Source organism: Mastigoproctus giganteus, chromosome 6 (genome assembly GCF_048544385.1).
Source record: "Mastigoproctus giganteus isolate SK-2022 chromosome 6, ASM4854438v1, whole genome shotgun sequence".
Lineage (NCBI taxonomy): Eukaryota > Metazoa > Arthropoda > Arachnida > Uropygi > Thelyphonidae > Mastigoproctus > Mastigoproctus giganteus.
In genome coordinates, this window is record NC_143580.1 from 211,554,131 (window position 1) to 211,567,594 (window position 13,464).

General features: G+C 35.9%; 1 protein-coding gene across 2 annotated transcripts in view; it reads right to left on the minus strand.

Annotated features, from left to right (window-relative positions):
• The window catches only part of LOC150084923 (uncharacterized), a 56,010-nt gene extending 44,262 nt beyond the window's left edge, over positions 1–11,748 (minus strand). For both annotated transcript variants that reach the window (XM_090375651.1, XM_090375650.1), the window contains exons 1-2: positions 11,691–11,748; positions 1,877–2,169 (exon numbers count right to left, since the gene is read on the minus strand). In XM_090375651.1, the coding sequence (XP_090231777.1) occupies positions 1,877–1,982 (106 nt within the window). In that variant the 5' untranslated portion in view covers positions 1,983–2,169; positions 11,691–11,748. The remainder of the gene's footprint in view (positions 1–1,876; positions 2,170–11,690) is intronic.
• Between the last annotated feature and the right edge of the window lie 1,716 nt (positions 11,749–13,464).

The following is a 13,464-nucleotide window of genomic DNA, read 5'->3' on the forward strand; positions in this document are numbered from 1 at the left end:
GGGTTCTGTAGTCGATTTTCTGGATGAAAAACTCGAGTTTCCAGAAGAAAATACCATGCGACCCTCGCCGGAGATTGACTAACTCAGCGACGTTGTGAAAAGAGACCCCTTAAAAGTTCATTGATGGGATAGAAACACAGTTATTGATGGGACAGGAACACAGTTCTTTTCCATTTGGCGTGAGGAAGACGGTGATTATTATTATTATTATTATTATTATTATTATTAGCTATATGGTGCAAGGAAGCCTGAGGCTTATGCTGCACCAGCCAAAAAAAAAAATCCCGAGTTACCCTAAGAGAGAGAGAGAGAGAGAGAGAGAGAGAGAGAGAGAGAGAGAGAGAGAGAGAGAGAGAGAGAGAGAGAAAAGTAGAAGGGAATCACCAAGAAAGAGAAGAATGATGATATCCAGCTCAGGACCCTGGGTGTGCCAAGCCCATACTTACCAGATGTGAGCCCCTGGGGGGAATACAACTGTGCTAACCGCGTGAAGCGAATGTAGTGTAACGAGCGTGACAAGTGGCACTTAAAAGATATATAACGAAGAGAAAAGAATCCAGAGTACACCTGGTTGGCAAGGACACCACGAATAAAGAAATATGTATGCTGATATAAGAAGTGCAAAATTGACTGAGTAACTGCGATTGAATAAACAATTTTTGTCAGCAAAAGGTTTTATAATCATTCATATTTAGCAGAGTAAAATAGTATGCGAGGTTTTCAGATCTGGTATATTTATTGTTCTTTAATTTCTTATAAAATGTTCCTAAAATACAATAATCACTATTGCCGATCTTTAATTTGATTTTGAATAACTGCAGGAGTGATTATTAAAAATCAAAATCAAATTAAAGACCAGCAATCCAGGTTCAATTCCCGTTTTCGAATGGAGCAATTTCTAAAGTTCACTTCAATCGATGCTGTAGTTAACCAATCTCAGGTGGATGGAATAGGTTTTCGGCCCACACAACTTGCAAATCGGTCTGTGAACACACTTCTATAGATAAAAACCTTCGACGGATATAAATCACGCTTAAGGGCTGTTAAGACCATCATTTGATTTAATTAATTTTTAATTTCTTCAATCATACCTGTAAAATATGATATAATAGGAAAGATAACATTAAAAACATTTACCACAGAATTTCTATTAAAAGTAATGTTATCTATCGAATGTCATAAGAAGGAAAAACAAAACGAATTGTGATTTAAGAAAACAGAGCATTTTTTCCAAGAAGCACCGCACGAACTAGAGTGAAGAATATCTAGTTCTTTACTAACACGGGCTTACTTTTTAGGACTGCAGAAAAATTCCCACGAATAGGATCAAACAACTTTTCAAAATGTTCCCGACTATCCAATAGACGTTTATAGGACCTTACGTTTCTCGAAGCCCAGTACTTTTATTTGTTTAAGTCAAATCATATTAAAGAGACTGCTTGATAGTTATCATCAGGAATATTAACCTGATATGCTTCTAAATTCGGGATGTATTTCAATCACAGACTCAAAAGTAGCATTGGGCATGCTGTTAAATAGTAACATTAAATGGGAATGCATGAGTATGAAACTGTTTGAATGGGAGGAAAAAACATTTATTCTTTAAGTAGCCATATGTCAGAAGTTGGAATAAATATTGAAATGCACACATGTATCATACTAGACTCGTTTGGCCTCAAAATTTGATACCAATTCTTTTAAAGATTCTTTCTTCCAAATGATCATTAACCCAATCATTCCAAGCAATAGATAATGTAACCGAGAAATAGCTAAATTACTTAATTAAATATGAAAATTATTTACGAAATCTTTACATATAAACTAAGTCACCTTGCAGGGTTTCGTGCAAATCTAAGAAGCGACATCGAGCACTTACCGTTCTTCTCTCCTTCTGTGTCTTTTAAGTTTGTGAGAGAAGTGGCAACAGTTTCATCTTCAGCTGCCGGAGCAGTAGAAGCTGCTTTACTTGCTCCACATCCCATAACTGTGGCGCCTCGTTACGGTTATAAAATTAAACAGATCACGTAGTCAGACTTCCTCCTGTTGTGTCCTGTAAGCGGTTGCTTGATTTTCCACCATGGAAGTCCTTGTTTCAATATATGGATTTTCCAAATGGCAGCTAAGAATGTTGCCATATGTATTGTTGCCGTCCTTCACATCTCAGACATCCTATAAGGGAACATAATCTTTAAACTTTAATGCAAATAAGCCAAGCACATGAAATACAGTATATGGATTGTTCAAATCAAATGTAAAGATATGGAACAAGGGCATATGATATGAAAGGTATAAAAGTTACGTGGTGTGCAACTAGTACGCGAAAGTGTGTACCGAAACGAACTGTCAAACTGCTTTGCAAGTTGTAGTTATTTAGAGGGAACAGAAATAGTCATCAAACTATCACGAACCTTGCATGATTTGAATAAACGCATCGCCACTATTAGTGTGAAAGTGGTGAATTTTGTTGTTGTTACCTTATACACCATACTGCGTGACAATGCATTATCTGAAAGTATATGCAACGTGGATGCTCAAATGTTTTACAGACGATTACAAGATGTGCATATAGATTTCAGCTTGAAATCATAGGCGTTTTTGTAGTGGATTGTTACTGAAAACGAGTCAATGCACTCACTTGTCTTTGATCTTCAACCCTCGTGGGTAGTATAGTCGGTATGATCACCATCCTCAACGCATTCAAACTCGGGTCTTTTCGGGAGGAAAAGTCCTGAGTTCGAATCCCGTCAAGACATGAGGAATTTTCATGGGCATCTTTCAAAACGAAGCTAAGTTAGGATGTTTAATCTGGCCTTAGGCAAAGGTAGAATGTTTATTGTATCCAGCAAACAGCAAATCGACTACAGAACACATGCGACTGATTGCTGTTCGGTTTTAGGAGCAGTTTTCTATGTTTAATTTGAACAACGTTTAGAAAACAGGTCACAATAAAAATAAATTAGAACAAGGAAGCTATAAATAAGGCACTTTAACAGGCTGTGAAGCATTACTCGGTTCTGCTGAATCGAGGATATAAAAATATTACTTTTATCTCAAATATAAAAATTACAATTTTTTTTTAAACTTCAAAATAACCATTCTTTGATAATCACGAACCACTCTAGTTTCCTTTGAAATAAACAGAACTCTGAATGCATCAACTTTTTATCTCTGATTTTTAAGAGAGATCATTCAACGTTAATAATGTAATAAAAGTCTGCTTCTTTTTCACATAAAAAATTCATAATGTACACTAATGATTTTTATCTACTAGTATTGTAACTCGTCAAGTTCAAGAACAAGTACATCGGATATTCTAATCCATCAAAAATTTTTGTTCAGAACTTGAACCAAAACATAACATACAATCTGTAGTTGCGTGCATTTAAATATGGTTCTTTTTTTTTTTTCTGTCCTTAACAAAATACGTGAATGCTCTGTTTCCAAGTAAATATATGGAGTAATGTTGCACAAAACATTACACACATCTTTTTACTGAAATGTCTCAACGATTTTTAGCATAATCACTTAAATGTAACCAGAATCTGTCTTCTGGTTTCTCTTAGCATTTTTAGAATGACAAACGTGATTAATGAAACAGTCCAATAATAAAGTTTTGATAAAGCATAAGAGAAAATGATGGTGAATGTTATGAGAACAAAACTTATACTTATAAGAGAACAGTTTAAAAAGAATAGTGATTTCAGACTACTTTTTTCGGATTACAACAGAAAAAAGGGTTAATCTGGTATTGTATTACATGGTATTATTGTCATTGTTGTAATAGAGTTTTAGGAGCATCAGTGACTAAGGTGTATATTGTCTGTAAATTTTGTGTGCACTGTAGGCGATTTGCTGGACGAAAAATCAGAGTTTCCAGGGGGAAAAACCATGCTACCCTCGCCCGAAACCGACTAACTCAGTCACATTGTGAAAAGACAAATAAAAATTCCTCACATCATCGACGGGACTCGAACTGGGTCTTTTCCATCCGGAGTGGGGAGGACGGTGATTCTACCAACTGCACTACGACCGAGGGTTTATTGGCATTCCACAACTGTTTACAATGACATGAGTATTATGAATTACAAAATTAAACAAAATATGTAAAGTGTGATTAAGATGAAAATCTTGCAATCGCTGCCACTGAATCCCTTGGACGAACTTTATTAAGTTTTTCATAACCTAAAAATCACGGAAATGGTAATGGAACCCATATTTAACAGTTTAATTTCAAAATTCTGAATAAATTAAGAAATCATAAATACAATGGGCTACTCAGCCTGCCTTAGATGCTTTATAATAATGATTATTACTATTTAAAAACAATGATTACCTATTTCTCCTACAAAGTGAAACTGTCTGCGGAACATAACGTAATTAGCCTGTGCTGTTTTATCAAAAAAAGAAACTCCTCTAAAACTAGTTAAAATTTCCCAATCATCTTTATTTCATTTAATTCAATATTTTATGGGCAATAAAGAAATTTTCAACGGAATTTTCTGAAGTTACATTCAACCTTTCTTTACATTCAACAAATTAACCACTTTCTTTACATTCAACAAATTAACCACTTTCTTTATATTCAACAAATTAACCACTTTCTTTACATTCAACATAACCACTGGAGCCCTTTCTGAATATATAGTTCGAGTGGTTCGTGTGTGCGTATGTTAAGCTCCAAAACAACTAAGGCTATAAGGCATATATTGTGGCTGTATATTGGGTGTAATCTGTGATCGAAGCGCCTTGTATTCTGGACAAAAAACTCGAACTTTCGAGAGAGAAAACCATGCAGCCTTCGCCTGAGCCCGACTAACTCAACCACGGTTTGAAAAAGGTCCCATAAAAATTTCTTCGTGTCATTCACAGGATTAAACGCAAGTCTTTTTCACCCTGTTGGGAGGACGGTGATTACACCAACTGTACTACAAACCAGGGCAAATACACAGCGAATGAACCAGTCTTCATTACGTCAGAAGGAAAAACGCAAACTGTTACTTGTGACATTTTGATAAAAATTAAAAAGATAATAAGCATATCATTCCTGTAATTCAAGGGATAAAAATTAATTTAATCTGGTAAATTTCTATCAATTTTATGCTGGCCATACAAAACGTTTTTTCGCATAAAATTTTTTAAACATGTCAAGTGAAGTTTTGTTTACTGAACCAATTTATGCCCAAGGAAAAGATTTTTCAGTCCACGATACCTGGAAATGTTTATCTATAAATTTTTGTTCCTTGCCCTTTTCATGTACTCACCATTATAATTATAATATGCAATATAAGTACATATTATCCTTCATGAGCACAAAACTGTTTTGCTGAAGTTATCACGTCAGACAGCAGTACAAAGAAACTGTTGCACCGTTCCCATTATTTCCCGTTTGCACTATTCAAGGAATGCATTGATCACTCGAAACCATCCTTATCTTTCGCATGCGCGACGAGTTCTCACTATAACTGCAAATTGATCCAACTGACCATACAAACGCTGCATTCCAACTGGACCATTTACGTGAATTATCGTATTTCATGTGGCTTATAATGAAATAATGTGAATTTAAATCGGAAACACTTAGTTAGGGTAACTATGATTAAGAATTGGTGCAGGTGCACTAATGCTAGGAGAATAGTAAATAAATTTGATGAATTAGAAGTACTGATGAAATCACCAAATGCAGATATTTTAGGGATATCGGAGACATGGTGTCACTCAGACATACGAGATGCGGAATTCGAATATGGGGAGTAAATATATACACTCCCGTCTTTAAGTTGGAATCCATTTCATTTTTATTGATTTTCAATGTTTTTATTAAAATATCACCAACCGGTTTACCAATTTTTATTAAAATATTTTCTATTATTTATAAAAATGAAAAAAGCTGAAATAATATTTAAGAAATTTCTAGAATATTCCATAAAGGTGTAGAAGACTCCCGAATACGGTAGAACATTGTAGAAGATTCCTGACTGTTGTAGATGATTCTAGAATATTCTAGAAAGACGGAATATTGTTTCAATGATATAGAAGATTGTTAATGATTCTAGAGTGTTTTTAATAATACAAATTGAGGACCGATGATATACACTGAGTGATCATTGAATTATGACCACCCCTATGAAAACTGAATGCGATCCGTTGACCAGAGTAAAGGGTACGAGAGTGCGGCGTTAGTCGACTTATAGCATAGATAAGGTGTCAGTGGTTCAGTAGGTAGTAAAATTCCGAGTGTGATGGGTAAAAGGAAGGATTTATCGGACTTTGATAAAGGACAGATTGTGGGTACTCGAAGTGGACCAGGACTGGCGTCAAAATGGTCAAACAACGACCCGACGGCAAAACTGCAAAGGTCAGCAAAAGGTTGATGTTAGAGGTGAGTGCCGGGTCCGACAACTCATACAGACGAACAGGCGCAGCACTGTTGAAGAGGTGACTACCCAATACAACATGGGCCAACCTGGAGCAATATCTGGCATGACCATGCGTCGCACGCTCGCACGTATGGGCTATACCAACAGACGACCCCTACGGCATCCTCCCCTAATCATGGTTCATCGGCGTAAAAGACTCGCCTGTTGCAAAGAGCATGCGTTGGACGTTAGAAGACTTGAAGAAGGTGTGCTGGTCAGATGAGTCACGTTATTTACTCCACACCGTGGATTGACGTGTACGGATTTGGCGTCAACAACATGAGGCCTTCATCCACTTGTTATTTGGTTTGGGTTTTTTTAGGAGCATTAGCAGCTAAGGCCATATTGCTCCAGGATATGCGGTGGTCATTCCCTGACCTTTCCGCATCCCCCATATTTGGTGGTGACGGGCTCGAACCCCGGTCTAATCAAGAAGAGTGTGCTACGCACTGCTGCTCCTTCCCACCTGGCTATGGAGGCGCCTTTTTCATCCACAATGCATGGTATCAAAAGTGCAGGCCGGGTGGAGGCGGTTATATGGTGTGAGGCATGTTTCACTGGAAGGAACTTGGACCCTCGGTGCATGTGGAACAACGTATCAGTGGTCTCCGCTATCGTCAACTGCTTGCTGACTGTGTACACCCCGCTGTATTACACTTTTTCCCGAATATTGATGGTGCCATCCAAGATGACAATGCGCCAAGCTATCGGGCACTCGTTGTGCAGGAATGGTTGAGGAACATAGTTCTGACTTCCAGCATATCGATTGGCCTCCGAACTCCACCGATATCAATCCCATAGAGGTATATGAGGCATATGGATACACCAATCACCTCCATACCTGCATTGCTGACCGCATTACACACAGCTCGGTTGGCCATACCTCCCGATTGTTTCCGACATTTTGTTGAATCAATGGCACGTCGGACAGCTGCTGTACTGAGGGCAAAAGGAGAATCTACGAAGTATTAGGTAGGTGGTCATAATTCCGCGATCGCTCAGTGTATATTGTAATAATTAAGAAAAAGGAGAGACTGGACAAGAGGGAGGAAGGATTATAGTTAAGAAGCATATTAAATCTAAGGCAGTACATCCAGTGAACATAGGTGGCCAGCACAAAAAGTCAGTTTTGTATCCCAGAAGAATACTCATCACAGTCATTAAGCCTATGACACACACACTGTTATTCTCATTTTTGAGTGTAAGAGTGTGTCATAGGCCTAATGACTATGATGAATATAACAAATAACTATACAGAAAAATAGAGTGGACCAGTAAATCAGAATCTTACAATGGGGGCTTGAACCCTCCAGATATTAACTCGTGGTTGGTAACCATTGTTGTAGGGTTTTAGGGGCACCAGCAACTTGGGCTATATTGCGCCGCACATAATATGTCTGTAAACTGCATTTTTGGTCGATCTGATGTTTGCTGGTCGAAGAACCAGCAAACATCAGATTTTTCGGGAGAGAAATCATGTTACTCTCGTCTGAGGCGGGCTAACTCAACCACATTGTGAAAAGAGCCCATAAAATGGTGCCAACTCAGCGTTCTGATGGGCGTCTATGAGAGCTTGAGGTGTAGGGTAAATTCCCTAGAAGAAATTAATAGGACGGACCCATCAAGCTGTCAGCTGCCCAACTCAACGCCAGAGCTCACCCCTATGCATCAGGCAACACAGAGGCAATCTCCAAGGCAGAATGCGCTGGAACAATAGAATAACTGACAACTAGTTATTGTCAGTGACAATAACTAGTTCCAAGGAGACGGGGAATATATTATGCAAAAAAGATAGGTGGAACAGCACCGGGGTATGTCGGCCAGGGGAAAAAGTTGATGACGTTGTAGGGCAAATATCATCTTTTAAGGGCGCAAATGTTGTACACGTTGCCACTAATGACCTTAAGAGTAAGAGATTTTCAGATTTACTTAACAAGTACAGGTCTATGGTGAAAAAAAGTCGAGAGTTAGGGTTATATTTGAAAGTGTCTGCAATTCTGCACAGACACAATATGAGGGAATATATGATGAGAGCCTTGTCAATCAATTCGGCCCTGGAGATATTGTGCAAGGCTCACGGGGTAGAATTTTTTTCAGCGTGGTCTGTGCTTGCTAACAGGAGAGACTGCTTCTACAGGGATGGGATACACTTAAATAAAAAGGGCGCAAGAATGGGTAGGAAAACTGCTAGATTGTGGGATTCACAGACTAAAAGATTAACGGTAGCAGCAGGCAGTGGCGAAAGTGATTCTTGCACTGCTTCTATTGTAATGAGTAGCAGCCTAGAGAGCAAGTTGATGGGGACTTCAAGAGCTGCTGGGAGTCATCATGGAACAAGTAAATGCATTGTCCGTGTTAGGGTACCTAAGTAGGTAACTAGGTTACGGCAGATATAAGTTTCTCTGTAATCAAGTCACAAAGGAGGTTAGGCAGGCGAAGGCAGATTATGAGAAATCTTTAGCAAAGGACGCAAAGAAAAAGAAAGAGTTCTTTATTTATTTAAACTCTAGAAGGAAGGGGATGAATTAGATTGGTCCACTGAACATAGATGGTTCGACTATTGATGATCCTGCTCAAGTAGCTGATAAGCTGAATGAGTATGAGTGAGTATAAACTGAATGAGTATGAATGAGTATAAACTGAATGAGTATTCAGCCAGATGTTTGATAAACATCTGGCTGAATGAGGCAGATGTTTATCAAACTCTAACAGGGAGATAAGTAATTTCGTAATAACTGAGAGCAAAGTGGGGGAGAAATTGTTGAAGTAAAACATGAAAAAGGCACCTGGGGCAGATGAAATCTATCCAGTTATAATGAAGGAGGCAGCAAGGGAAGTAAACAAACCCTTAGACATAATTATGAGACCATCCTTAGAGTCAGGGGAGTCCCCATGGACTGGAGATGTGCAAATGTGTCCCTAATTCACAAAAGCGGTCAAAGGGTGACACAAAGAATTATAGACCTGCTAGTTTAACTTCTGTTCCGGGGAAAATAATGGAGTCACTGGTCAAGGAGGTGATACAGGATCACCTAGGCACAGCATGGGTTTGTAAGGGGGAAGTCTTGTCTGACGAATTTGACCCATCTTCCCTCATCGAGGGGAAGAAGGCTGCGTTCGAATCCCGTAAATGGCACCAGGAATTTTTAAATGTATTTTTTCAGAATGTGGCCGAATTAGTCGGTCTCGGTGAAGGAATTCGTGTTTTTTTTTTTTCAATGATATGAATCTTTCTTCCAGGTAACAGCTAACTGACCGAAGAATGCACCGAAGAATAAGTAAATCTTGTAGTTGTTGTAGAGTTTTAGGCGTATCAGCGACTTAGCCCATATTGCGCCGCATGTATTATGTCTGTAAATTGTGTGTATTCTGTGGTCGATTGTCTGTTTGCTAGGGAGAAAAAACCAGAGATTCCGTGGCAAAATCTAGTAGTATGCTAGAAAAAATGCTTACACTTAATAAGAGTTAGTTTTGGCTGAAGCATATGTTTAAAATTTCCTATAATCAAATTATTACACATTATACTAGCTTTACTGTATATACTACAGACAGCTAACTGCTTTTTTATAATTCTAACACTCTTGATACCAGCTAGGGTTCGCTTAAAGAATTTCAGTAATAATGTATACTTAAATTTTATTATTAATATAAAAAAATAACAAAAAATGCATATAAGAAGTTTATTTTAGCATCTTCTACTATCAACTGTTGAATCTACTTTAATTAGGTACACAGATAAAGATCGTTGTTAATCTCTTTCGAACTGTTACTTCTGACCTTCAGGACACACAGATGTAATAAAATAATTCGAGAAGTCGGGTAGGAATAATAAGAATAAAACATCTAATTTCACACTAACATCTGTATACTATTAAGAGCACATATATTAAATAGCAAATATATTTTAAAAATACAAAAGAAAACAGATTTCTCACTTTAGGTATCCCGAAACTCTCTTACAATATTAATATACAGTATAAGCAATTTCCAACCAAAATTTCAACTTTTTTGCTTTGTTCGTCAACATGATTAATATCTTCACGTAGATTGCAAAGGCAGATAAAATTACACACACAAATCGCAGGAATTAATTAAAAATCAATTATAATTAAGATAAACCATAAAATAGGAATTCAACCGTTAGCGAGCACTAGGGATAAGCGTCAGAATCAATATGCTTTTTTCTGCGAGTCCTCATTCCTTTTGTAAAACCACTGCACGCCACTTCAATAAAGAGCCACAAATAAGCCAAAAGCTCGAGTCTTTAAATGTATTGTTGTGGCGCTCTTGCTTGTAACCACGCGTTGCTAGGGTGACACGAGCTCTTTCGAAATCCTCTGTATATTCATTGGTTCTTTGTTTACTTTTAAAATGCTACGAAACCAAGTTATACCTGTAATGCCAATATTTCATTGGTTAACAAAATTATACGAATAAACATAGTTAAAAGCATTCAATACGCAGAATCTACCTGTCGCATTGAATTATTATAATTTTTTTTATCGATTTGTCCACATAGAAATTCCAGACACCAGTAAAACCACTTTCCAGTTCTTAAGATGCATAAAGATAAAAGTAGAATCGTCGTTCCAAAGAGTACATTGAAAAATATACAGTCGAGATATTTAACCATCACTTCATTCCAGTGCCACACTAAAATAAATATATTCCAATGTAATATGATTATTTTTATGCATTTTTAGGTGTTTGTGGGTTAGGTTGGTGAGGGGGCGCATGTATGTTACTGCTGAATCCTAAAAATGTTAAACCCTGTATGTACTGGGTTCAGAAAATTGTCTTGAGAGAAGTAACATCATGTGCTCTATAAACGTTTCTAAACAATTATTTCTAAATCTCATTATTAATCAGATTTTTTTCATTGGATTTCAAATTGTTATTTATATCTTATTTACATATCTTAGTACAAAATGTATCAAAGCATAAACGGAAGATAAAACAAGCAAATTTTTTAATCGGAAGATTTCATTTAACTCTTTATTTGCATTACAATTTAAACACCTGTTTTTGAAGGAAACTTAAAATGAGAAACAGCAGCGTATTTAATTTGATAGTTCAAGTTGTTCTTAGTGATACAATTTTCTAAAACAAAAATAAAGTAAAAAGCTATAATTATGATTTCATACGCACGCATGAATAATCTTAATTAAATGATGTTACTCTTTAATCATAAATCATTCATTAATGCTAACGAAACTATAATGTCATTTTATATAAAAATTGTAAAGAAAAATAGGAATCAAAATATTATCTTACCTGCTGTTGTTGCAGACGATTCATATCAACAACTTACGCTCGCTTCCCACATTCGAAGCACGCGGAAAGGAAGCTAAAAATTCCGGAAATACGTCACATATTATCGACGTTCCTACACGAAAATTGTTCCTCCTCTTCCGTATGCAATCATTGATTAGAACGAGAGAAAGGGAGAAGATAGTCGTAGATATACTTTGGCAGTAGTCAAGTGCGAAAGTTTCTGGTCTAGTAGAATACTGTTAGCACGAAAAAAAAAAAAAAAAAAAAAAAAAAAAACGGAAAGGAAAAATCAAGTTTAAAAGAAATTAAGACAACAACAAAAAAAAAAAAAAAAAAGGAAATATTTTTTTTTTAATGTAAAGTATTCCAATTACAAATACAAATAAAACAAAATAGTCATCTGGTACTGTGAGTATTTTTGATTTATATCGTATGCTGGACAGTAGCGTAGTGGAAAATAGGATCCCCAGTTCCCAGGAGAATTCAGAAGGGGAAAATTGTTTCGCGAATAGCCAAACAAAAAAAAAAAAAAAAAAAAAAGAAAAAGAAAGGAAGAGAAAAGAAAATAAAGAAAGAAAAGATGTGTACAAAGGCACTCTTACGACTGTTTGCAAATGATATAAGTATCATTAAAAACCTACTCTGTTTTTTCCAATACATGTAGTATCTTCTGCCATAAATAAATAAAATATTTGATTTTATTGTTTATTTATTTAGTATGGTTTGTTTTTTTTTTTTTTTTTTGCTATAAAAGCAAATAAATGTTTTCTGTATCGTAATAAGAATTTAAAAAAACTGTAATATGGTTTGCGGACTAGGGACACTGCGTTTTTGCAGAAGAAACCCAAAGATCATAATGAATATATAAGAGTGAAATGCGAACACTGGGGAAGAGCATATAATATAAACTGCAAACGGTGAACTTTAACTTCACATGGTTCTCTCCATGCAACAGGAACCAAATACAGCTTCTCCAATATTAAACAGCATGAACTGCATGAACACTTTATCATTACCCTAGTATACAAAGCCTCTAACAACCTTGCCTTTACCTGCAAACCCTTTTATTATCAAAACACGATACGGAAAACACGAAAAAAAAAATAAATAATAATAACAATAATAAATAATAATTTATAAGAATAAGAAGAAAGTACTTATTGCTGTATAACTCATAGTTTCAATGCTGTCTTCACGGATCAACCATTGAAATCACAGGAAAGACAGCAATAAGTGGGCCTCTGTTTCTGATATGAAATATACATTCAGAAAACAGTAAAACGGTATATGTGAATATATATATATATATATAGGTGAATGTATATATATATATATATATATGAGTAATGTGGAAAGAAAGTTAATAAATTGTAACAAGCTGTAACTAATATATACTATCTATATTATCTTCAATATTATACAAAATATTTATATATATATATATATATTTAAATAATGGCTTAAAAAGTTAGAATGCAATAACATAAAATAAGAAAATAAATAAATATTAAGCTATCATTAGAGGCAGCAAAATGCACATCCTCCACATGATGCCCAGTATATAACAGATAATTCATATAAAAATAAAACATCCCCCTCCCTGTTGATTTAATTTATGCTAATTTTTACATTAACTTTCGCTCTACAGTTTTGCTATGCTACTGGCTTATTTTTTATTTTTATATGGATTATCTGTTATATATATATATATATATATACTTTAACTTCACAAAGAATTTCACAAAAATCCAATAGGTTTCAGATTCATCACATC